The sequence below is a fragment of the Pyrgilauda ruficollis genome, unplaced genomic scaffold (assembly GCF_017590135.1).
Source record: "Pyrgilauda ruficollis isolate IOZ18807 unplaced genomic scaffold, ASM1759013v1 scaffold76, whole genome shotgun sequence".
Classification (NCBI taxonomy): Eukaryota; Metazoa; Chordata; class Aves; order Passeriformes; family Passeridae; genus Pyrgilauda; species Pyrgilauda ruficollis.
In genome coordinates, this window is record NW_024529488.1 from 2,632,546 (window position 1) to 2,658,784 (window position 26,239).

Below are 26,239 nucleotides of genomic sequence, written 5' to 3' on the forward strand. Positions count from 1 at the left end.
TCAGCAATCCCTGCTGTTCAGGGACTTAGAACCTAAAGTTCTGAGCAGCACAGTATTTTCTAAAAAGTGTCTTTCTAAAAGTGTAGTTTACAAGGTATCATCACCAACCTGTTTCATGAATAGCAAAAATCACTGTGAGACATAATGACTAGAAGTAAATAAACATGCCCCCCGATTTCCACACATCTTGGAGAAGCATACATTTCATTTGTTTTATTTACTAGACAAGAAGTAGCAGGTTATTTTATTAAAATAAAACTGTATTAAAAAATTGAAATGCATACATTCAAACCACTCCAGCACATTCATCACTTAATACAGGATCTGAAATTGGAGCTGTTCAGTAAAGCACAAAATGGGTGTGTTTGGGACACTGTCAGCAAAGTACTTTTTCTGTACAGTTCTGTAAGTCACGTAAGTACATCTTCAGGCACGAATTTGGTTTAGGCATTACTTCAGTCTCCAACACTAACTCATTACACAACTGCTGCTGTGACAGAACCACCATAATTATTAAACCAGGTCTTCTAGCACACAAAACTAATACGCTGATTTAAAAAAAAAAATCACTGGAATAAAAAATATGGATAATGTATAAAAATAGTATAATTTTAATTTGAAATTGTTTGATCAGTTTTTATGTTATGTTTCTGAAGTGAATTGTAACCATGTGCCTTGTTGAAGGAAAAGATGGAGGTAGAAACAGCAACACAAATAGCCTGTAAATCTGCTTTCTTAGACCTTATTTTATGAAACTGCAACAAGATTACTTAGACTTTCCTTTCTACCATCAGTTAAAAGGTACCACTGAATAGAGGATTCTGACTTTTTTTCTCTCTCAGATACAGTTTGTCAGTAGGGCTATTTATAGTTGAAAACATACTCAAAATCTAATTTTAACCATCTTATATGTGATCAAACCGACAAAGATTTTAACAGCAGCCTTACACATGATCATTGATCAATGTTTAGTCCATTCTTTTAAGCTTGTAACAATTGTTGAAGATATTATGACCTCTGAAAGCTCGAAAGTGATCCACTCTTCCTTGAACACATTGAAACTTCAAGGTTCATCCAGGTTGTTACTGCTTTGGCAGGATGACCGAACACTGCACCATTGTCTGAAATACAAAGAAACAGGAGATAAATGCTTCTTTTGCCAATGCAGAGAGAATTACTTTTCATTGTAAAGGTCGATTATGTAGCTTCCATTTGGGTACAAACATGTGTAAATCCTTTCATGTGCATAGTATCTCCAACTTTTTCCAACACCACAGAAGTCAATATTATTACAAGGAGGGCATACACACACAACGAGTTTTCATTACAACTTTTGCAAAGCTATGTAATAGGATTATTGGTATGGAGAAGAACAACCATATTGCAAAACCACTAGTTTATGAACTTTGGGCTTAGAGACTGCAAATAAAAAATTGTGCAGCATGCTTTCTGTGACTTCTACATGACTTTCCATCAATTCTGAAGTACTGCTATCAAGAATAGAAACCAGCCAGATGGCACTGACTGTGAATGAATGAAAGACTCCAGTTATGTAGGGACAGGCAACTATGGCATCAGCCACATTCAAGGGCAGTGTCTAAGAAACATTTTCATCTCAGCTTTTGTGAGAAGTTCTTGGCCTGCAAGTACCCCTGCATGTAGACCAATGCAACTACAGTTGAAGTGAAACCTTGATGAATTTTCCTCCTCCACTTTACTCACCTGAGCCAATATACTGTGATCACATATGTGCATTCACTGACCAGTATCACTGATGAGATATTTTGTGAGGAAGAAAATTACTCTAAGATATTTACAAGATTAGAGTTCTAAATACATAACTTAGGAATGTAAGTTTCAGTTTGAGATAGACTAGAAAAAATGACTGAAAAAATATTAACCTTTATGCCCCTCAACTTGTTACCTGTCAAATCACATACATGTCCAAGTGATTCCCTAAACTGAAATACATCTACAGTTACCTTAACCCAATCTAAACTACCCTAGAGTATTCACTTACCACAACTCTCAAAATACAGCATTATTCCTTGTATCAGAGATCTGACAAATACATTTCTCACAGGCTAGTACAGAAGTTCAAGAAATTGGCAGGTAGTACCAGCAGGTTTCCCCACAGAGCCAAGAAATTTACCTAAGGAGCACTCACAAAAGCTGACACCTTACTACAAGCTGATCTTCTTACAGCCACTGTAAAAAAAAAAACAAATCAGCTCTAACAGGACATTCCTTTTACCATTATAGTGCAGATTTTCTCCTGATACTCAAGGGGTTGACCCTTATTTTAATATAATAAAGGTACAGAGCTCAATTCCCAGTTATGATGAACTGAAATTCTTTTCAACAGGACAGTTTTTTTCTAACTCATATTTGTCTTAGCAAAGATTAAAAAAAAGTCTTGAAACATATGAAATTGTCTGCTGTCATCAATTCATTTACTGCATGGACAATGAGCCCACACTTTACGTGATAAGTTTTTGTTATCAATGCTTTGGCTGCAGTTCTTGCTGTCTTTGACATCTCTTCCAATTGTCAACTATGGACAAGCTTCCATTGTCCTGAAAGCACCCCTAACATACCTGCACTTCCATCTGGGTTCTCTCTTTGCAACTTGTTTCTGCTTCCAACCCTTGATTGCTGCATTTTTGCATCTCGCACTGTTTCCTGTTCCTTTCTGTGGATCAAAATGCTGCCCTTAAAGACCTGCCAAATTTCTGGAGCTCCTTGACTCTTCAGAGCTGTCTCCTATGAGATTATACATACTAATTCATTGATTGAAAACAAGGATGCTCACCTGAACTCCAGCAACTGTACTGTTAGTTGCCTTACTTGCTCCTCATAGGATGTGGAATGACACAATTTCATGAAGATTACAGCAACAACTGTCAGTAATTATCACCTCACTAAACAACTCTTCTCAGTTAACAGCATATCCAGCTGTATATCACCCATGACTGACCAGCCTGTCCAGAAATTTCCTTGACACCAACCAGAAATCACTTGGACCATTGTGATCAAAAGCATAATCTGTGTTTCCTGACACACTGACATACATGTGGTCATACCCTGTTCTGAAAGAGTGAAGGCTTTAACCTGACACTGGAAAATTATCTCTTTACAGCAAGAAAGCCACAAATTACTGGCCTAAAGACATCTTAGACAGTTAAATAATAGTAACTTTCAAAGTACACTTACAGTCACTGACATATCAAAGATTAAATGATACAGTAAAGAGAAGTGATGGCAAGCAGCCTATCCTTTATCCAAAAAAACAGCCCTTGGACATTTTGTTTCAACACCAAAGTCTTTCCTTGAAATTACAGTGAGATTCAGAGGTGACACCACTGGCAGGTGTGCTGACCTGTGATTAATACTTCTACACAAGGAGACAGAAAAAAAAAGGTGGGCAGAGACTGACAGCACATTTTCTCTTGCCAGGTGAAGTTCCTCCTGTCAAAGCAGACAGATTACAGCTCTTGGAGAAGAAAAGCTGTGTCTGTGTAGAGCTTTACTGTTTCACAAGCTTCCCCAACACTAAATCAGACATTTGCCCATTTGATATGCGCAGCTGTGGCTTGGATATATTCCGTCACTGACAGGAGTGTACCAGCTGCAGTCTTACTCAGCTTGCTCCTTGTCTGTGCTCCTTCACGTATTTCCACAGCGCAAGCAAGAGCTGCTGCCTTCAAGCTCTAGGAAAAGAGCTCCAAAACAGTTCAAAAATTCCATCATCTGGCCTTTAAAACTCACACTATAAAATATAATGAAGTACAGTACAAGACAATAGATTTAAAAAACTCTTTATGGTTCAATTACATACTTGTACAGAGACAGATACATGCATCTTTCTCTTTGATTCCCTGCAAAATTGCCTCTCTCATTCATTAACACCAGTCCTTCCTCTGCTTCATCACCACTGAATTGCCCAAACAGGAATACTTGTAGCCTTTCCTGATGTTCCTATGTAAAATTAAAGGAAGCCTCCAAAGCCTTTAGAGCTTCAGAATTTCTCACTATTCCAGAGTTCTTGCTCTTTCAAGTCATTAACCCTTGTGGCTCCTACTTTCTTGATATAAAATTTCAATCCCCACTGCCTGTTTCCAGCTTTTACAGTGCCTTCAGATCAACTCTCTTTCTCAGTATACTATCACTCAAACCTGTCTGCAAAGAACATAAATACCTAAGAATTGAAGGTGAAACGATTTCATTATTCATCATTGATATGAGGCAGTAGATAATTAAGAGAAAAAGAGTTAAAAAGCAACATTAGGACTGAGTGACCCTTCCTCTGGTGCATCACATTTTCTTCTTTCAGTACTTAGGGGTCTGAGCTGGAAGAAGCACTTGACAATGAACTGAAAGAACAGCTGGCATTCATTGAAGGGGAATATTGCAAATGTAGTGCCAGCTCTCTTTCACTCCCAATGAAGATTCAAGACAATCATGAAAAGGAACACAGGAGGACACTGCTCACTGAAGTATGCCTGCCAGAAACCAAGGCAGATTCATCAGTACTTAAGCAGCATAATATAATTCGGAACCATTTCCTTTCATGCCAGTATGAAAAAAAAGTGCCTGAGGAATATCTAGCATATTATTTGTTTATATTCATATGAATATCTAGCATATTATTTATTTATAATTTCATATTATTTGTTAATAATTATTTGTTAATATAGAGCAAACTCTGAGTTTGCTCTATAGCTAGGCATTTGTATTAAAAAATGCAGTTCCATTCTCTGAAAATGTTTTCTGTGGATTAGAGGCAAGAAGCAATAGTGATTTTGGTGCCTCCCTTATCATCCAATGATACAACTTCCTAAAGAATGCAAAAGGGAAAGGAAAAAGTCAATTACCTCTCTCATATGTACAGAAGAAACATTAAAATAACTGTTTCAGATAACCAGGTGAGGAAGATTCATAACGATAATTCAGGCACTCTTAAAGAAAAGTAGGTTTTCACTAAAGAATTAGCAAAAGACTAATTTCAATATTTTGGGTTAGAATTCTACAAATCTGACCTATGCTTGAGAAGTGGCTGAGGTGCATTTTACTGAATATATCTTCCCTTCATGACACTGACTAAACTAGAGATGAGAATCACTGATACGACATATTGAGTTTGCGTGACCTGGTTTTGGTAGCAAGGGTCTATGGGGTGGCCTCTGTGAGAACCTGCTGGAAGCTTCTTCCATGCCCAGCACAGCCAATCTGTGGTGTCTTCAAAGATGGACATGCTGCTGGCCAAGGCTGGGTCAATTAGAAATTATGGTAATGCCTCTGTGATAACACACTAAGAAGAATTCAAAACTAAAAGGGGTTGTGTAGCTGTAATTGCAGCCAGAGAAGAGTGGAGTGAGAACATGTGCAGACACCAAGAAAACTGTGAGAACTCTGCAGACACTGAGGTCAGCGCAGAAGGAGGGGCAGGCGGTGCTCCAGGCACTGGAGCAGAGATTCCCCTGCAGGCTGTGGTGCAGCCCATTGTGAAGCAGCTGTGTCCCTGCACTCCATTAGAAAATCTGGTAATGCCTCTATAATAACATGTTTAACAAAACCATGGAACTCTCTTCGTCTGCTTGGGGTTGGAGGGCCATCAGTCCCCTTCCCAGTGGGGCCACCAGACCATGCTGCGAGGGGCCATCCTGGTGCTGAGAGCGACCCTGCAGCTGAGACCTGGAGCAGCCAGGGCCAGGAGCAGCCACACAGCCGCTGCCATCTTGGCACGGCCAGCGATGGACTTTGCCTGCCTGGCCACGTCTAGCATGCCGCACTGCAAACAGAAGGGCAGAAGCAGTGGCAGCAGCTTCTTTTTGGCACCTGCGCAAAGAGAGGCACTAAGTGGAGCTGGTGCCGTGGTGGCCAGCATGGCCTGCATGGTGCAGGTGGGGATCCCATGATCAGCAGCAAGAGGCATGGCAAGCAATTCCCTGATGCAGAACCCAGTAAAAATCAATCTTTCAGCACTGCAGAACTCTTTAACTCTTTAACAACTTTTCAAGTTGTTCTCACTTGAGAACAAACAAACCTATGAACACCAATTCTCTCCCGAGTCAGAGAAAAAATGAAGACACACGAGGAGAACAACGTGGCGACACTGAGGTCGGTGAAAAGGAGGGAAGGAGAGGAGGAGGTGCTCCAGATGTCAGAGCTGAGATTCTTCTGCAAGCTGTGGTGAGGACTATAATACAACAAACTGCTTCCCTGTAATTCATGAAGTGCATGGGGGATGCACAATTCACCCACAGCTCGTGAGAAAAATGTGCTCGCACTGGAGAGTGTAGACGCTGAAAAGCTGTGATCTGGTAACAGGCTTGAACAGAGAGAGAGAACCCTTACTTCCAGAGGTAGAGGAAGAGGAGCCTTGCTTCCAAACTATAACAGCTCATCCTTAAAAGACTATACTCTATGAACTAAAATAGCCCATGAAAAATAGTTGTGGGAAAATTGTTTGCTCTTGGGAGAGACTCAGGTTGCAGCAGATTGGGCAGGACTGCTGCTCGTGAAAATTAGAACGATGTTGGAGAAGTTCACAGAAAACTGTCTCCTGTGAGAAAAACCCCATGGCATGGCAAAAGACTACCCACCCTAAGCAAACCGAAGATTTTTAGACGTGGCAAACTCTAATACTAAAACCCCCATGTTTTGTCGCTCTTTGCTGTCAATGGGAATGAAAGAAGGGCTGGGGGAGGGGAGGAAAGGTATTCTAAAGGTTTTAGTTCTCATTATCCCCTTTTAATTCTGTTAATAATTTTTTTCTTTACACTTTTAAAAGTTTTGAGTCTGTTTTGCCCTTAGAGTGTTTTCTCCTAATCCTTATCTCACCCCATGAACCTTTTAATTTCTTTTTCTTTCCCTCTCACCTGCTCAACTACAGCAGAGAAGAATGAGTGAATGATTTTTCACGGGTGCACTGGCATTTGGCCAGTGTCAAAATTGCAACATTTTTGGTGGAGAATGCAGGAAAACATGACAACTTTGAGACAGGGATATTAACTGGGAGAAATAATGGGCAAAACAAGTATTAAATCACAAAATTAAATAGAATGATAGAATTTGTATTGTAATTGTAGTGAAAATCTAGGGGTGGATTTTTTGTGTAATCTGTCTTTTTGGTTCTGTGTAATGACTGTACCTTAGATTAAGTGTAGAGTATTTTTTCTTCTGTGTAGTTCAGTAGTTTTGAGTTTTCTAACTAAAGATTATATGTTGAGTGTAATTTTGAAAATAATTTTGAAATATTCATAGAAGCCAGGGGTGGAATTATCCTGCTCTGGTTTTGTCAGTTATAATACAATTTTGTCATTATATTCAATCAATATCTCTAAGCTGAGCTTGTTTTGCTCGTGACAGTATTTGATGAATTATCTCTCCTGGCCCTTATCTCAACCCAGTCAAAAAAAGCTTGTTGAGAAGCTGCATAGACATCCAAACTGTTTTAACATTGTTTTCCCCCTCTTTGTTATATCCACAAATGAATCTGAAGCATGCCTGTGAAATACAGATGATAAAAAACACAAGAAAACCTTGTCTAAGAAAAATTCTCCTTAAGAACTCCCTTGCCAAAATATTTTGAAATATTTTTCTTTTCCCTATTTTTTTTATGCAACTTAGACTTAAAATCTATGGAGAACACAATTATAGTAATTTCAAGTTGGTTATTACCCATACCTTTTAAGACTCTTCCTGTTCTACATATTAAAGTGAGCATAATATTTTTGGTTTGCTTCAGTCTCTTCCACTTGATTCGCCTTTATGCTAAGATCCAAGATCAGAGTTTCACTTGGATACTCACATATATTTGTATATTACTTTGTAGCTCATTTATTTGTATCTTATGAACGTCTTATAGTTGATGTCTCACTTCATCAACCACATAAAGCTATCTGTTTTTTTTAACCTTTTCTAAAACTTGTAAAACTGAAGCTAGATCTTGGCAACAAAACTTGCAAGAGTCATGTAGAATCTGTCCACCCTTCTTGAATGAATTTGGTTTCTTGAAGCATTTACTCTGAAACAAGTTGATTTAAGCAAAACTATCCTGTAACATACACCTGTGCTGTGTGTGCACACACATACGCTGTCCCTGGTACTCATCAGCTTCATTCATGTACTTACTTTCAGAGTGTGCAGGGTGCTGGTCCATTCCATGGAGCCTATCTGAGGTATGGCAGTAAGCAGTATGCTTGTAGCCTTATTTGCATTCCCTTTCAGCGTCTTTAAAACTTTATCCACTGAAACCTAGAAATACAATACACCTGAGTGGTGTCTCTCAATTTGGATGGCACACATTTTAAACACACAAATAAATTTAACTCAGAAGTGCAAAAGCGAAGCCTTAGAATATCAGTCTTTTTAGATAGTGCAAATGTTTTTTTTTTCTCTGTGTGTGTATGGTTGTGTATGTTGTGTATTGCAAACAAATAGGAGAACTAAATCATATACATTGTTTTGCACAGAGCTGCAAAAGGAAAATCACCAGACCAATTGCAGTCACAAAGGAGACAAGTCACACAGCATTCATGAGCTCCATACTCACAGACCCTCTGATTCAGAAAACAGGAAACAAAAGGTTTGCTACTAGTGAGGCAGGTTCATGAAAATGAATGTAATAGCAACAATTGACTCTATTTTTACTTTCGCAATAATTAATCAAGAATAACTCAGGGATTCTAATATAATTAAGAACAGATTTAGTACAGTAAGTCATCTCTGATCAAAACCTACACATTCTCATCCAAATCCCTCAGGGCAACACCAGAGGAAAAAAGTTTCACTCACAGCTTCTTCATGTTCCTTCCAGCAGTCATAATCTGTTGCCATGGCAATACTAGCATAACTCATTCCAGCTTCCTTTGCAAGAATCACTTCAGGCACTGTAGTCATGTTGATAACATCAGCTCCCCAACTGCGAAACACACAGCTTTCTGCACGAGAGCTGAAACGTGGGCCTTCAATTGTGATCATTGTCCCCTTGGAGTGGCACTGGAGGCCCAGCTTCTTGGCAGTCTCAATAAGAACCTGCAAAACATGCCAATGTCAAAGAAAGGAAATAATTCCCTTCGTGCACTGCCTTTGCATTCCATCACAAACTTGCACACAAAAGAAGTTAGCTTTACACAGAGTAGTCATATTTCATATGACTACAGTTGTCCAAAACCAAAGATCAGTTTTGTTTTCTTCACCCAACAAGAAAAATTAATAGTCCTACCAATAGGGATGAACTTGAATTCATCTGATTTTGTTAGTATCAGTTGGATCACTGCTTCCAATGCAGATCAAGAAGATTGAAACAGCATTTTTTGCACATTTAGACCGTGCCTACATTGCAGGCAGAATTGCAGGTAAAAGCATTCCACTGAGCACTACATTATCACATGGTGGAGCTGAGCCAGTGAAAACAGTAGTAAGAAATTTATATGTTGAAAGTAAAACTTTACAAGCAGATACTTCAAAGAGCACCCTAAGAATCTGTACAGAAATTATTACCACATTTTCCCACGCCAGTGGCTGAGCTGTATACTGGGCATACAGCATGCAGGCTGTTGGGGGTTAGCTTTCTTCCCTTTTGCTCCTTTTTACTTACAGAATTTTTCCCATAAGCTGCTAGGAAACTTTAACGACTAAGTACCTAAGGAAAAACAGGGTACTAAAGAAAAACAGAGGAAGCTCAGGGGAGTGGGGCAGGTAAAGAAGGGCTGGGGCAGCTGCTAGCTCCCCTGCTCTGAGACTTTGCTCTGTGGCTTCAGAGGAGGATGGTCTGAACTGCTGCTTTGGGAAGGGAATTTACTGCTGTTGCTGGAGCCCAGCTCAGTCCTGGGTTTCTGCGGTGGGCTCAGAGTTCTGCTGGGGCCCCGGGATCGGCTGCCATGGGGTTTGTGGAGCAAAGCCTCTCCTCCATCCCTTCCCGCCCGGGCCCAGCCGCCATTGCCGCGCGCTCCCCGAGCCCGCGCCACAGCGCCCCCTGCAGGCGCGGAGCAGTCACCGCCCCCGCCCCGCCCCGCGGGAGCAGCAGCGCCCCTGCCGGCCGCGCCCGGAACCGCAGCAGAGCGGAAAGCGCCCGCGGTCAGGACGCTGTCCCTGGGCTCCAGGTTCTGTTCATTGCTGATGCTCTACTTGCTGCTGTTTTATTCCCCTTGTAACACATACTGTTAAAGAGCTGTTAGTCCTGCTCCTGTATCTTTGCCTGAGAGGCCCTTAATTTCAAACTTAGAATAATTCAGAGGGAGGGCGTTTACATCCTCCATTCCAAGTGAGGCTCCTGCCTTCCCTAGCAGACACCTGTCTTTCAAACGAAGACAACTTCCCATCAGTTTTTTTAGTTCTAATGAGAACCTCATACATGGCAAAATAATCCTGACTTTCTCTCTTGGTATCAGCCTGGATAATGCCAGTTGATATAGCTGGAATAAGAGGATACTGGCCTAGATAAATGGAACTAGGATGTCCATCACTGTCTTGAGTAGGAAAGTGAAAGGAACCACAATAACATCTATTTAAAATGGCCATCAACAAAAAAATAAAAGATGGAAAAGAAAGCAAAAGCACTTCCAAAAATTGTGGTAGGCCAGGAGGGATCTGACATAACCACAGGTGAGCAGCATCTTTCTGAAACTCTTTATGAAGTTCCAGCTTTACTGCCTATAGGATGTTGTGTTGAGCCTCAGTTTCTAAAAGCAGCAATAGCCAAGATACCCTGTATTATTCAAAATTTCTGAGAGGAAGAGATAAACTCCATTTAGATTCGCATTTAACTTACAGTGCATAAACCAACTAGACCAGATAATTTTAATGTGTTTGCACAAATGCAATATAATATGAAGGTTTCAGATGTTTTGTTGCAAAATTCCTTAAATATGTTACATCCACAATTTTGGCTTTTTTATTATTATTGCACTTATCTATGAAATTCCTCTGAACTGGGATAAACTGGGATGAAATGATCCCAACAATTTTCAGACACAGTTTCAGAAAAAAATTTAAATCACTTTTTTCTGGTATTTTCTAAGTGAAGTGAAGTGAAAATACTCCTTCTCATTCTCACAAAGAGCTCACATGTTTTTAAAAACATCTCTCAAGCTGATTAGAATGCACAGGCTAATGAGATAATGATCACATGTGAGACTGGGAAGTACCTAAATGTTTTTTCTCTGCTTGAAAAGGCACATTTCTCTGCTGGCTTTTCAAAAAATGTAAAATCCAAATAACATCTCTACCTAGGTAACAACCAAAAGAAAACTTTCCTGCAGTCTCAGGAAATGCCTTATGTATGAGTACTTACTTTTTTTAAAAAAATGACAATGTGAAGTACTGCCAATCACCAAAGTAATAACACTTTTTAATCCATTTCTTAAACTCCTTGCATCTGCTGCAACATAACATCATGCTTGCAGTAGAAAACAACTAAATACCAACTAATCTTTGGTAAGAGCATGTAGCTGGGCTCTTTTTGCAAGAAAAAACAAAGTATTTTGCATAATTTACTGCTCATTGAAAGAAGGGCAAAGCATGCACATGTATAATATGCAGTGGTTTGTTTCTTCATGAGACTTAAAATATCTTTAGCTCATTGTAAAACAACTTGATTCCCAATGCGGACATCTCTAAACCACAGTGTGGCCAATTAACAAAAATAGCACATAATGACACTGAATTGGTGACAAAAGCAGCCTAGCTCAGTAGTCCCAATGTTTGTACATGCTCTGGTTATTTGTGCCACCTGCTTCACAATTCAGCTTTGTCTTGATTGCAGAGAGCAGGTCTCTTAGATGAATATGACTGATTCTGTAAGTACTCCTGTTCCTCTGAAGAATGTATCTCCTTGCAGCTACATATCAGAGCATTCCACAACACCACAAAATACGCAGTTCAGTCTTCACCTTCCTTTTCCCTCAACTCTAGGAATACGCTAAGGTGACATATTTAATCAGACAGACTCCTCCCAGAAGCTTATAAAGGTGCTGAAAAATAGAGAAGTGTTTCACACTCTGTAGTCTGAGAAGCCTGAAAATCTTGAAGTGACACAATTGAGAACAACAACTAAGAATAAATGGCAAATGCAATTTGGCTTGTTTCAGTGCTTAACATCCTAAGCCTTGACTCTCCACCACCACCCACCTCTACAATACACAAAAGCACAAATGCAATACTGTAATTTTTGTGAAAGCACTACTTGTTTAAATATTTGAGTATGTAGAGTGCCTCTACCATAGGTGCAGCTTTATTCAGAAAAAAATAGAACTAATTTCTAATTCTAACTGCTTTGTTCACTTCATGGCTTTCTTGGCTGGTTATTTGATTAAAATAAAGATCTTTTGTCCTGTTATTAAGACTCTACGAAAATATGTTGCCAACTGACTTAAGATGACAGACACAAGATCTTTTATTTCCCATGCTTTCTAAATGTTACATTTGTCCTTAATACCATGGTGTATCTGAGAAAGAGGACAAAGAGGTGCGTATTGCCTCTATATTCTAAGAATGCACAATTAGACTAATATATCACAAATAAGTGCCATAAACACAACATTTCTTAATACTATTACAGAATTCACTAACCTCTCTGGTTTTGGTGCAGAAAGGCTCAGCCATTGGAATATGACATACTCCTGAGAGAGTGGAATGCTGTCCATCATATAAAGTACAATGTCTTTTAGTTGTCCTAGAAAAGCAGAAAACTTGCTTAGAGAGAACAGAAAGAGAAAGCAACAAATTGACACAAACCAAAAAACACAGCATCCCTGGGAGTGGAAGAAAAAATCAGGATGATATTAGTGACCACCAGTAATCCTATTCTGCCTCTGCACAAACCTTTGCGAATAGAGCTGGAGACCACAAAACTGTTACTCCACTAGTCCACTGTCAATTCATGATGAAAATCTTTTGTTAACCAAGACAGTGAAATGCTGATTTGTTCCTAAATGACACAAACAGCCCTATTGTGATGCGATTCTACCGCAAAACAACCAGCTAAATTATTAGTCAGGCATGTAACCTCTGGAAAAACTTGTAAGTAATCTTTAAGAAAGGGAAGAAATAAAATCACAACTACCACAAGGCGAGTCAAAATAGAACTTGTTTGTATCACTGCATTCCTATATCCCAAAGGATAGGAATTTACAGAAACGGCTTTTAGCACGAAGGAAATGTAAATTCCACTAGAAAAAAACCTTGGAACAGAATGTTCTGAGAATTTCATATTCTCAGAAAGATCACACACACATGCAGTGCCAGCTTCCAAGTAAAAGAATCCTTTTTCTCTCTTCTTGCAATGGATGGAAATGGTCAAGCGTTGAAATTACCATTCAGCACGCCATTTTGGAACACATGGAACTCCTACCCACTACCACTTTACCCTCAAAAGCACTGCCTCAAGCTAATCCACCCAACTGGATGGTGCAAACCATCTGAAATAATGTTCTCAGACACTCCCTTCTTCCCTGCAGTATGTCACATACTCTGCTTTACAGGAGAAAATAAAGACAATAGCCAAATTCAATCTGCAGTTGGAATACAAAGTATCTGCTGGTAATACTTTTTATAACAGCTCCACAGTAAAGTCACTAGGAAATATTTAAAAGAAACCTTTAAATACAATTTATATGTTAGAGTAGGTTTGCACAAAAAAACCGCATCAAAAATGCATCAATAGGATGCACTAAGAATGAAAGTACTGCCAAAGACCAATTCTTAAGAATGAGATTATAAAACAGGAAAGAGATGGACAAATTAAAAACATCTGGAAAATGTGATACAGCTGTTAAAATCAGTTGAAACACTAAAATTAATTCTTCCTTTATGGGATATTGAAAAGCTGCAAATAGAATATATGTGATTTTTCACACTTTTCTATTTTGTCTGCTAATGAATTATTTAGAGTTGGAGGAAATGGTAAAAGCCACAATCCATTTCCTGAATTATAGTATTTCCGATGCTGTTAGCTAGGCACTTTCAATAGGAAAAGCCCAAGGAAAGATCTCATTTGCATAAATATTAATATCTGACTTTCAGATACTCTGTGTTATTTGAAGAGAATGGCCACATCATTATATGGCCTCATAAAGAAATCCCACTACGTTTTGCATAATTCATACAAACTGTATGGGACTAAGTAACAACAGTAAATTCTATAAATGCTTTGAGTAATAGACCACATGTGTTCACACTTAGATAATTTCTCTTCTCCATCTGCTGTAGTTTAAACCCACCTGGAAATTAAACCCCATTAAGCCCCTGTACCTACAGCAACAGTTGCACTTTTAATCTGACAAAAAGGTGGCTTTTGCTCCTTCATTTTGGTTTTATCACAGTAACACAGGACTTTCTGGCAAATCTCACCGTGACTGATTGTAGGAAGCAAAATACAACTCAAACAAATAAACAAACCAGTAATTTCCATCTGTGACAAACAGCCCTCTACCATTTCCATCATCACCTTCATTCTTCTTCCAGTAGTGTTGAATTATCAAACTACTGGTAATTAAAGAACAAAATGTAAATTCAGACTGGCATAAGCACATAAAAAGCAGACTCAGCATGCTCAGCATGATCAGCAACTTCAGGGACACTGGAAGAAAATTCTACAAAAAAAAATTTACAAGGTGTGACAATATTGCAGTAATTGTAGTTGTGTTTGTGACACAGAGAACAAAAACTGTAAAACTGGCAGCTGTTACAGGAAGCTATTTTCTGAATCTCCCCAGCTGAGCTCAGTCATTCAAGTAAGTAGTTATTGTCTTGCTCTTTTCTTCCTAGCAAATATCAGCAGCAAACCAAACAAAGTATTCTAAAGCCCTAAATTATCCTGATGTTGTCAACTGATTAACAGTACTCCAATTAACAGGAGTCAAAGGCAGAAAAAAATTATACTTAAAGTACCTTTTTAAAGAAGAGAACAGCTTTTGCAGCCTATAGTAGTAAGTGGTTATTTTTGGATTTGGAAGCAAGGAGAACACAATATATGTATTTTTGTATTTATTTAATAATATGTATATTTTATTGTTTAAATACACAAAATAATAAGCATGAAGAAAGCAGAGATTATATATGGAATCAAACACTAAGTGTGGTAATGACCTGCAGAATTAGGCTCTCAAAAGTTTGGAAATCTTATACAGTTGTAATTATACCTATTCAGTGTTTCACACTGAAAATCAAACCCATGTTAGGCAGAAGTCCTACACAACTCCTTATATTGCAATCCTGTCATTAATTTCACGGTGCACATGCCAAGGAGAGCAAATTACAGTAGCTGCCAACAGTTTTTTTCTGAGCTCTAGCTCTTCTCCAATTCATATTCACTATTCCTTCTTTTTGCTTCACACCTATAAGGAGAATTGAGAATAGGAATTCTCCCTATTGAGAATATATATAGCGAGAGTCCAGATACTAAAAGGTACCTGGACACCAGAAGACCCTGTTTTAATGGTGGCCTGAGTAAAGCCTTGACACCTAGACCATGACTTCTTTCCTATGTACTGCCTGGCATGGGTTAACCACTATACAGAAGCCAGAATCCCTTTCAAGAGAAATAACTGACTGTTTTTGCAAATTTAACCAGTACCATCTTTCTAAGACTATCAACATTGTTTGCATGACCCTGATCTTCCATTAGAAGGTATTTCAGTAACATTCCATATTTTCAGACTTTGGTCGACAACTAAAATATTCCGTCCCACGAAAATATCTTCCCATCAGTAGCACTGTTGGCATAATGATTTATATAATGCAATCACTCTTAGACTGCTGTGAAGGGCTAAATGCAGACCCTATCTCCAAAGACCTGGCAGTCTAACACTCCCTGGCAGAGAACATTATGAGAAAAAGGCATGACACAGAAATTCAGCTGTCAAAAGAGACAGACTATTACAATGTATCAGTTTTCTGAATTAAACTGCACGTTGGGGATGATTTAAAAATTCATATTACATTTAATTTTCCACACTGAAACATTTTCACATGCTTTTCTGAGAAGCTTTTTGGTTTCCTGATGCCATTAAACAAGTCACAACAAGTTTCCACTTGCCTACATCAAAACGGAAACTTACTTGCCCAAACAAAACGCTGCTCATAAATAGGTTACACCATTACTTCTGGTGACCATCTGAATAAACTCTAAATGAAAACAGAGATCACAGAACAGCTGAGGATAGAAGTGGGCTCTGGAGGTCCCCCTAGAACGGGTTGTCCTGGTCCATATCCAGAGGCTTTCAGTACCTCCAAGGACAGAGACTGCCACCTTTCTGGGCAACCTGTGCCAGTACTCAGTCACCTTCAGTAAAAAGTGTTCACTGATGCTCAGAGGGAATGTTCTGTGTTTCAGTCTGTTCCTACTGCCTCTGATCCTGGGCACTGCTGGACAGAGATTGGTTTCTTCTATGCACCCTCCCTTCAGGTATTTCTACACATCAATGATGTTCCCCTTGAGTCCAGTCTTTTTCAGGCTGAACAGTCCCACTGCCTCAGCCTCTCCTCTTAGGAGAGATGCTCCAGTCCTTTAGCATCTTCATCATTCGCTGTTGGGCTCTCTCTATAATGTCCATGTCCAAATTGCATTGTACAGCCCAGAACTGCATACAGTACTCCAGGTGTGGTTCACCAATGGCAAATAGAGACTCCTGCCACTCACACAGGAGTCTGCCAGGTGATAATGCAGTCAAAATAACTGGTGCTTGACTCACAATCATCCAAACCATATCCCCAGGTCTGTTTAATATCTTTCCTCCATACACCAGTATCAATATTAAAAAAAAAAAAAAAGAGTATTATCAGCAATATAGCTCATATTCACCCATAAATCAACTCTAGTATAACAGGAAGCATTTTATATGGGGCTTGACCCTGCAGGGTACTTAATAATTTAGGCACACTGTACCTAAAACCTATTCTTACAATAAAAAAAGCATTTCAATTACACATGCAAAAAGAAAGTAAGTCAAAATTTGAACAGCACTGCAGTGCAGGGAACAAACCTAGGTTTACATGTTCAGTTGGCAAGGAAATACTACCAGCAGCACCACATATATCCAATGAAGCTGCATCAGCCATTCTAAATTCTTCAAACTATGCGGAATAAATAAGACTTCAAGATATAATACTCCTACAAGTATTAAGTAAATTTACCTTTAAAATGTGCAACCAGATCTTTGAGTTATTGGTGTAGCTGGTGATCTTTAAATGTAGCTTTATTTTGCCCCAGCTTTGCTTGAATTTTTCTAGTCAGACGATCAAGGAGGACAGGACTGGCTGGTGTACAAAGACTTTGGAAACAAATTTACTTCCTTATGATTCCTAACAAATAAGATATGTAAGCATCTATTCTTGTTTTAAAACAACCTAATCTCTTTTGCTACTGTGCTGCATTTATCTCTCTTCTGCAGGACCTCATTATTATGACACATATTTACATGCTATGCTTTCTTGTACCACTACATCTCATTTCAGATTCTTCATAAAGCTTGGAATGGTCTGTGCTTTTATTCATGTTTCTCTCCCACATGTGAGAATGGAAGATTTCATTCTGAATAGTCTTCCCACAGAGCTACACTTTGGCTCATTTATGGCCATTCTTCAAAGCCTAGTACTTCTGTGTCTGTTAGAATGGAACTTCTTACAATCATATTCCCATTTCCTATTGTATTTTTTGTATGAATTTTACTTTTTGACAGAAGAACTGAGGTTATCATCTTATTTTACAAAAACTTAATTTAACACGAACATGTTATTATATGATTTAACCCTGCTTCTCCTCTTTTTCCTCCTTCTTACTCACCTGTCTATGAACTGGTCAATTATGACAAGATCACCAGGTTGTATTTCCTCTCGTAACGAGCCACAGGCAGTAGTCACTAATACATGGGAACAATTTTCTTCCTTTAATGCCCAGATATTAGCACGGTAATTGACGTTCGATGGCATAATTGTATGATGCCTTCCATGTCTGCAAAGATATATGAAACAAGAAAGTAAAATAAATCAGACTGAAATTGCCTTCCTTCTCCCAAATAAGGAGAATTTCAGGAAACATATTTCCCCTAACAATATTGGAAGTGGCCATTTCAGCTACTTCTAGCATATTCTGTTTTCCTAAATGTATTGAGCTTCTCCTGGAATTCAATTTAAGAAGCAGTAGTATAATTTTCTTTTCAAATACAAAATTTTAAGTTCAAGACTACAATAAAAAGAATCTTAAAAATACAATTCAAATATACTTCAGCAGCCTCAAGATTAAAATAAACATTTTTCTCTGAATCTTCTAAGTCAGTTCCACAGATTCTGAAACCTTTTTTCCAAAGACTACAGGGAAGATTTATATACACCTCCACAAATTTTCTGCCCAGAAGCATTGCTTGTATTCTTCTACACAAAGAGCGGCACATCACAAAACATTGTGTTCTAACTGTCATCTTTCCAAAAAAAAACAGTAGAATCATCACATTTTTCTCTTTGATCTTTAAGTGATCTGACAGCTTTCATAAATTAAAAAGCATGACTTCACACTGCTGCAGTATTCTTTTTCACCAAGACAGGAAATATTTGGTCTTATAAGCATAAGCTTTTGTGCTATCTCCGTCTTTGCTACAGAAGCACATCATTTACGTGATTAAACACATTAGAAAATTATTTTCAACCACGTAAGAGAAAAGAAGGAACTTAATTTCTCAACTGATTTTTTCCAGAGGCCAAAAAGCCCTAAGAATTTGATCATTCAGGAACTACACACAACATGATCAATCACGGTCAGTCAGGATTCCCATGCTGTCATTAGCATTTCTGATAAGCTACTAGGCACACAGATCTATTGCATTATTGCAGTTGCTGTCATAATCTTCTTATGGAATATACATGCCTTTTATTTTCCAATCTGAAGCCAAAACACAAAGAAAAATTTGCAGATTAGCCCTTAGCCCTAAAAATAAACTTAGGAGGTTTCTGTATGAATGGTCATAAATCCCAGGGAGAAGGTAAACCACAGCCAAGTTGTTCAGACATCTGTGGTCCAAGGTCTAGCTTGAAACAGTACAGCAATGAGAACTTGACTTAGCAGTTCATTTGAGAAAATGAGAAAAATGTTGTCCAGGTGTAACAAAATACATGAACAAAGTCCATGAAAGATAAGAAAAGTAAAACCACAGACACAAGCGTCACAGAGATGGCTAGCAGTCAGCAGCTTTAATGGAAAAACACTGGAATGAAAAGAATCAGGGCCCTGAGTGCACCCACTGAGTCTTAAGTGCCCTGGCCAGTCTCACCCTGGGCCTCCACAGAAACTCCTGATGCCGGTGAGCCTGGGTCTTCACCCCTGGCCTGAGCTATGTCACAGTGTGCCAGTCCCCAACTCAGTCTCCCCCACAGCCTTCAGACCTACGCTGTAGTTTGTATCCAGAGCAGGATGGGCTTTAGACACACACTACAGTCTTCTCTCTCACCCCCTAAGGTTCCTGCCTGGGTTCCCTGGATGGATCCTGTGCTTTTTTAATTACCTTGACTTGGTCTGCTGAGAGACCCTGTCACCAGCACCTGCTGTGTCCATTCTACCCAGATGTCATGAACTGTGTTAGTATTCTTACATTTAATCCAGTAGCATGTTGGTCCAAGACACCCATGGTTACACCGGTGTGAAATTTCCACACATTCCTCTGCAGATCCTGCTTCCAGATTCTCTTTAAGTACAGTAGAAATGTCTGAATAAAAACTATATAGGGAGGGAGAACTGCAGGGGATGCAGATCCCTAAGCAATAATTGTAACAGCAAGAGGACTCAATAATCTAAGGGAATGATTTGGAGGAGTTTACAGTGGTACCAGAGACATAGTTCATCTGGAAGCAGACATTTTCTCTATTTCTCAAAGAAAATCTGCAATCATAGTGAGCAGATGAATTAATTAGTAAGGTTATCAGCATCACCTCCCACTAGATTTTTTTTTAGCTAACCTAGACAGCATTTTTAAAACTCTCAGACCTTGCAGCATCTAACTTTTTTAAGAAAAAACCCAAACTTGTGCTCAACTTTGCCAGCAACCCCACAGAGCAAGATGATGTCAGAGCAGAAGTTCAGTTCACCTAATGAAAAGAGAAAAAATTCTGAGAAGACTTTAAGACGTATAATACAAACACCCTTAAAACTCCCATTTACCTTGCCAAGAGCACACAGTCCACATTTTTGATCTTTCCCAAAATCAGAGCATCCGACGGCTGCAAGACAAGCACATAGGAATGAGTTACCATCTGACGATCACATTCCAAACCTTTACTACTACCTAAAAATAACTGCAACAGTTACAGAAGAAAATACTGGTTACCATTGTAGTCTCACATTTTCTTGAGCTCAGTTCTGTAATTTGATATGGCAGGTTAGTAAAGCACCCTGGAACAGGAAGATCAAACTTGAAATAGGAAGGATTACCACAAATTTTCTGTGTTCATACAAAAATTAACATTGCAACACTTTACTTTGGGGTTTGAAACTGTAATACTTTCTATCATATCAAAAGAGTATTTCAAACACAAAAATAGTAGCATGCACATGTTACCATCAAATTGGTTAGCAAGACTCACTCTTTCCTGTAAACTTCAGATTCTTTTTGCTAAATAGGTGCCATTCTCTACTAAAGCCCTCTTCCAGCATAAAAACCATTTAATCTGTGTGTTTCCATAACACTCGCCATTCTCTTCTCTGTCTGCTTTCTAATGTGGGCTCGCAGTAGGGTGTGAAGAGTTCTGGATTCCTTCAACCCATCCCTCACTCAACCCCAGCTTCCTGAAAAACTCTCTTCCCTGCTGCTGGGACTCCTGCTTTTGGTAAATGAAATGTGATGTAACAGAGAAATTCTGGTACATAAGTGGCAGAAGCAGTGTTGTATTTGCTCAGCCCAGGGCAACAACAAGTTTAAACAACAAGTAAACACAATCTTCCTGACTACCAACCAACCAGAACAATAGAACATTTTGATTTTAGCTGTCCAGCTGGAACATGTACCTTGCCACACAGATGTGTTGTCCCGCCCATAAGAGGCAGCCACCAAGTCATCAGTCACCATTACAATAAATTAACTGCTCTGTGGGCTGCGTTCTGCTCCTGGCCTTCAGGGATCTGTAATATACTATGCAGTAACTTTCCTTTTTGTTAAAACAGCTACTAACAAAACCATGGTTTATTTACTGATCACAAGTTTGCAAGTGTCTTCACTCACACATTTGCATTTAGAAATGTTCTGCTGCCAGCTACTTGATGGAAAAGAAATAAAATTATAATGCTAGATGCAAGATTTCAATTAGCATTTATCTAATAAATAGTTAACACTATAATATTATTTTAATAACTATTATAATTATAATATATTTTCTATAATTATAATTATAATATATAACATTATAATATTATAAAATACTATTATAATATACAAATTTTAAATATTATAATAATAAAAAATAAATAATTATAATTAAACAGTTAATATTAAACGATTGATATTCAAGTGTTTAATCTTTACCTTACATACACTCTTCTCAAACAAACATGGCTTTAAGAATGAAATTTCACACAGGGCCAGAGCCTTGCTGTCTAGTGGTCGCAGCAACTTGCCATTACAGCATTCCATAACAAGGAATGTTCACAAAAATTAGCATTTGGGATTTTGTTTTGTTTACACACATTTGCTGTGTTAAGTAATACGCACTTATTAAAACTGGGGACTTAAGTCCCCAAAAGACTATAAAAATACTATTAAAAACTAAAGAGCAAAAGTTCTTGCCTCCTATCAAAAAGATCAGCAACTTGAAGACTGGGCTCTTTTCTTTATAAGTAACACATTCAAATTATTCCAAGAGGTAGATTTAAGTTTATACCCATTTTCAAAAGACGTGGGGTAGTATGATATTCATTCCCACCACAGAACTGCACTGAATTCTGGCATACATTGATGATGAGAAAGAGCATAACAGCTTTGAAATTCACAGGCTTCAAAATCTAGTTGCTGCAGCCAGGGTTTCCTTCCCTATCAGCTCATATCCTACTACTTCAAAAAGCCTCAGGATAGTTGACACCTTTGCACTGATTTCCATGAAATGCATTCTGCACATTTTCCATGTCTGATACTGAATATCTTTTTGGCATAGGACTTCTAGAAAAATGGAAGAGAAAAATAAATACTTTGAACAAAGAGAGCACTGCTGAATGATGAGTGGACAGTTTAAGAAAAGAATTGCAGATACTGCATCACGCTTCATTAAAAGACATTAAATAAAAATCACACAATCACACAATTGTTAGGGTTGGAAAAGACCTGTGGAGATCTGCTAGCCCAGCCTTCTGGCCAAGGCAGGCTCGCCTAGGTTACACAAGGACACATCCCAGTGGGGTTTGAGTGTCTCCAGCAAGGGAGGCTCCGTGATCTCATTGGGCAGCCTGTTCCAGTGCTCTGTCATTGTCAATGTACAGAAATTCTTCCTCATATTGTGTTTTAATTTATGGCCATTGCTGCTTATCCTGTCACTGAGCACCACTGAAAAGAGTCTGGTGTCATCTGCTGGGCACCCACCTTTAAAATATTTGTATGTACTGACATGATCCCCTCTCAGTCATCTCCTCTCTGGACTCAGAAGGCCCAGCTTCAACAGTCTCTCTCCGTAAGGGAGACACTCCAGACCCTGAATCACCTCTATGGCTCTGCCAGACCCTTTCTAGTGGCTCCTTGTCTTCCTTGTACTGAAGAACTCAGAACTCAACACAGCACTCCATATGTAGCCTCAACAGGGCCAGGTAAAGGGGGAATCACAGCCCTTGACCTGCTGGCCATGCTCTAGCTGCTGAACCCCAGGACAGCACTGGCCCTCCTGACTGCAAGGGTGAACTTGTCACCCACCACCCCAGGTTCTTCTCCACAGAGCTGCTTTCCAGCAGGTCAGCCCCCAGCTGTGCTGGTACTTGGGGTTATTCCCACCCCAGGTGGGAATTCAACCCCAGGTGCAGGATTCTAAATTCGCCCTTGTTAAATAGGTTTCTCTATTCCCAATTCTCCAGACTAAGGTCCCTCTGAGTGGCAGAAAAGCCTTTGGGTGTGTCAGCCACTCCCCCCAGTTTTGTATCATCTGTAAACTGGCCCAGGGTTCATTCTATCCCTCCATCCAGGTAGCTTGTAAAGAGATTGAATAGCTGGACCAACTATTGATATGTGCATAAAGTTACAGAAACAGACATTTCAAACTATATGTTAACTATGTAACACAGCTAATGTATACTTCCATTCTGCTTTCTTTCCACCGCTACTTCTTTCCAAGCGCTGTACCTCTCTACTATTATCTCAGTCATAGATAATAGTCAGGAAAACTTTCAATGGAACAATTTGAAATCAAAGCTCTAATACGGTATTTTAAAAGGATGATTTAATAAAAGGTCCAATAAAAAGTTCTCAAACATTAAAAATTCATAAATGTCTTTAACTACTTCCCTCTTTTCACAAAATACAAGTCAGATACATATTACTTATTGTTGCAAAACAGAAAAGAAAGAATAGAACCCTGGGCAATTAACCCCAAATTATTACAATAACAATCGGAACAAATCCCCTTTGTCTATAACGTTAATATGCATAAAGTACCGTTCATGTGGTGTCTACAGAATTAATTTTTCCGTTGGTCTCACCTCAGAGGCTAGCTGGAACAGAAACAGAATGAATACAGAACACTCATGATGAAAAAGTACTTCAGAGGTTCTCCAAGCCTCTGTTCAACCTGTGAGCTAGTTTAGGAACCAAACAATGTACATTGTTTTGGGGAGGTAGAAGAGGAGATTAAGTATTATGTTACATGGTGAGGTTTTCCTGATGCATCAAGTTATCCTGATGCAAGCAAAAAACGCTCAATTGAAAGGTGAAACTACCCCCTGCTTTGTCTGCCAGATATATTTATGACCAGAAAAAAACACAGAGTCCGTAGAATAATTTTCTAGAGTGGGAAGATCTCTTGCCCACCAGGGAAGGTGATTTAGAATCAAGATCTGTCATCCAGAAAGAAAGAGAAGTAGCTGAAAATATATTCTGAACAAAGCCTTTTAGGAGCTTCAGAATTCAGTAAAGAAGACAAAATTGCTTGCAACAGCATCTATTATCCTGTAGAAGACTAATATTTTCCATATCTGGAAATAGAATCTCAAAAGGTTTTGGGATATTTTCCATAGAATATCAAATTTTTGATGTACTGAAAATGATGGAAGTCAAGGAGAAAAGACAGCTGGAATATTAAGAGCTGTTAGCTTACTCAGTTTTTTTAAAAACTATTGTTTCTGCATTTTCACTATTACTAATGTAACTTGATAGATCATAGAGGACGAATGTCAACATAGGGAACAGCAAAAAATTATCATAATAGTTTCCTTTAAACTTTTCCATATTTCCCACATTCCCTAATGCTAAATTTTGTAGTTAAATGATTCTTAGGATTCAAGAAGGCCAAAGCAGAAGACAATTCAAGGACTCTGTATGAAGAAAAAGGAAGCTATCATTAATCTTTTAAAAGAAAACAGAATTTTTCATAAAAGAAAAATCTGTTTTGCTGCTGTCAAATGTCAAAGGTGCCAAGGAACATCTACCCCAGAACGCTTGTCAGTCAAAAATCTTTTGGTACAAGTTTCCTTGTCTAGAAACCTAAGAATTAAAGATTTAAGTGAAGTGGAATTGTATGCTTTGCATTTTTACGATGCAGAAGGAAATGGACATACATTCTAGTAACTGTGCCTTGCAATTTCCTTTAGACATTCATTCATTCTTCCTCATTCTTCCTAGTTTTGCTTGAACTAAATAGGTTGATATTTCATCTCTGTTTCTCTCAGAAAATCAAAGACCACAAAGTTCCAAAGTCTATTTAAATTAAGCCCTTTACTTAAAATTTCAGGCAGATTATCTCTCCACTGATTTCACAGCTCTATGAAAAAGTATCTTTATGGCAGAAAAGTCCCAATTTGGTATTACTCCAGTAACAATCAAGAACAAAACATAACTTTAGGAAAAAACAGTAACAAACTATAAACTTCTAAACTTTTCCAGGCATACTTAAATAAAAATAAAACTGTTCTCTTGCATTCAGCAACAGCTGTTCCTCTCAACTATGTAGCTCTAAAATGAGTGGTAGGTTGTGTAACACCTCCTTCCTGAATACTAAACAGTCTCATCAGCAAAGTAAGCGAATATTGATCCACCTAATAATACTAATTGAATTTGAGGTTTTTTTCTGCTTCAATCAAAATCCATTGCAGTTTGTGCAACTGTAACTTGTGGACTAAGCTCTGCACATCTTACACGAAGGCTGATCCATCAACTGCTGAACTGGAAACTGCATTCAGTGGATGAAGTTAATGTGATTCTTTACAGGAGGAAATCTACATGAAACAACCATCAGGTCAATGGCCTGATTACCAGAAGTTTAGATCTACAGAGAGAAAGAAGGAAGACAGGCCATTACAGGTAAAAGATAAAAGCCCGTTTGGATGTGCTATCTTTCTTTGACTGACCTGATTCCATTCAGGTCAGCTTAACCATCCCATTTTAACTCAGGACATTATCTGGAATTCAGGCTTGGACCCATATAATGGTATCTCAGTTCTATTCTCATCCCCCTCACACAAAGAAAAAATATTCATGAGCTCTTTTATTTTAAGTTCAGCCTATGCTAAATGTGTAACATGCAGGCTCAGACACAGGCAGCCCATTGATCAAGGTCTCTCACAACCACAACAGGCACCAACATTAATTTTTCTGCTATTTATGTTGCATTCTGTGAAGAACACAGAAAAAAAAAATCCCACTAGATAAACTACTTACTAGTTTAAAAAAAAAAAATAGTAAAATAGCCTTCCGTACTGACCAATGGTGCATGGCTGATGAAGATTATTTCACTCCTTCATGCAGGAGCCATCCTGCAAGTATTCCTACTCTTCTCAGGAATACTGAACCCTACTGTAGGCCACTTATTGCACTGCAGAAATTGCATTCCCCAAATCCTGTGGCACCTCAATGCTGTGACAGAACAGACCTTCAAATGCTGTGCTGCCACTGTGCCCTTAACTCTTGAAACAGAAACCTGTGAGGGAGAAGTGTTCCATCTGTCCTAGATAGGAAAGCTTCAGTTGGTATCTGCTACAAGCATAGCATTACTTCTGCTTTGTCAGCAGTCTCCGAACACATCCATGCTGTGACGAACATCCAATATTCTCAAGAAACAGGGAATG

At 38.7% G+C, this 26,239-nt stretch overlaps 1 protein-coding gene across 2 annotated transcripts in view; it reads right to left on the minus strand.

Annotated features, from left to right (window-relative positions):
- Positions 1–205: 205 nt before the first annotated feature.
- The window catches only part of LOC121363786 (methylthioadenosine phosphorylase), a 32,725-nt gene continuing 6,691 nt past the window's right edge, over positions 206–26,239 (minus strand). Inside the window, exons 3-8 of one of the 2 annotated variants that reach the window (XM_041486427.1) lie at positions 20,153–20,211; positions 17,789–17,956; positions 12,577–12,679; positions 8,800–9,039; positions 8,137–8,259; positions 206–1,121 (exon numbers count right to left, since the gene is read on the minus strand). In XM_041486427.1, the coding sequence (XP_041342361.1) occupies positions 1,083–1,121; positions 8,137–8,259; positions 8,800–9,039; positions 12,577–12,679; positions 17,789–17,956; positions 20,153–20,211 (732 nt within the window). In that variant the 3' untranslated portion in view covers positions 206–1,082. The remainder of the gene's footprint in view (positions 1,122–8,136; positions 8,260–8,799; positions 9,040–12,576; positions 12,680–17,788; positions 17,957–20,152; positions 20,212–26,239) is intronic. The other variant, XM_041486428.1, reaches the window with a different exon arrangement.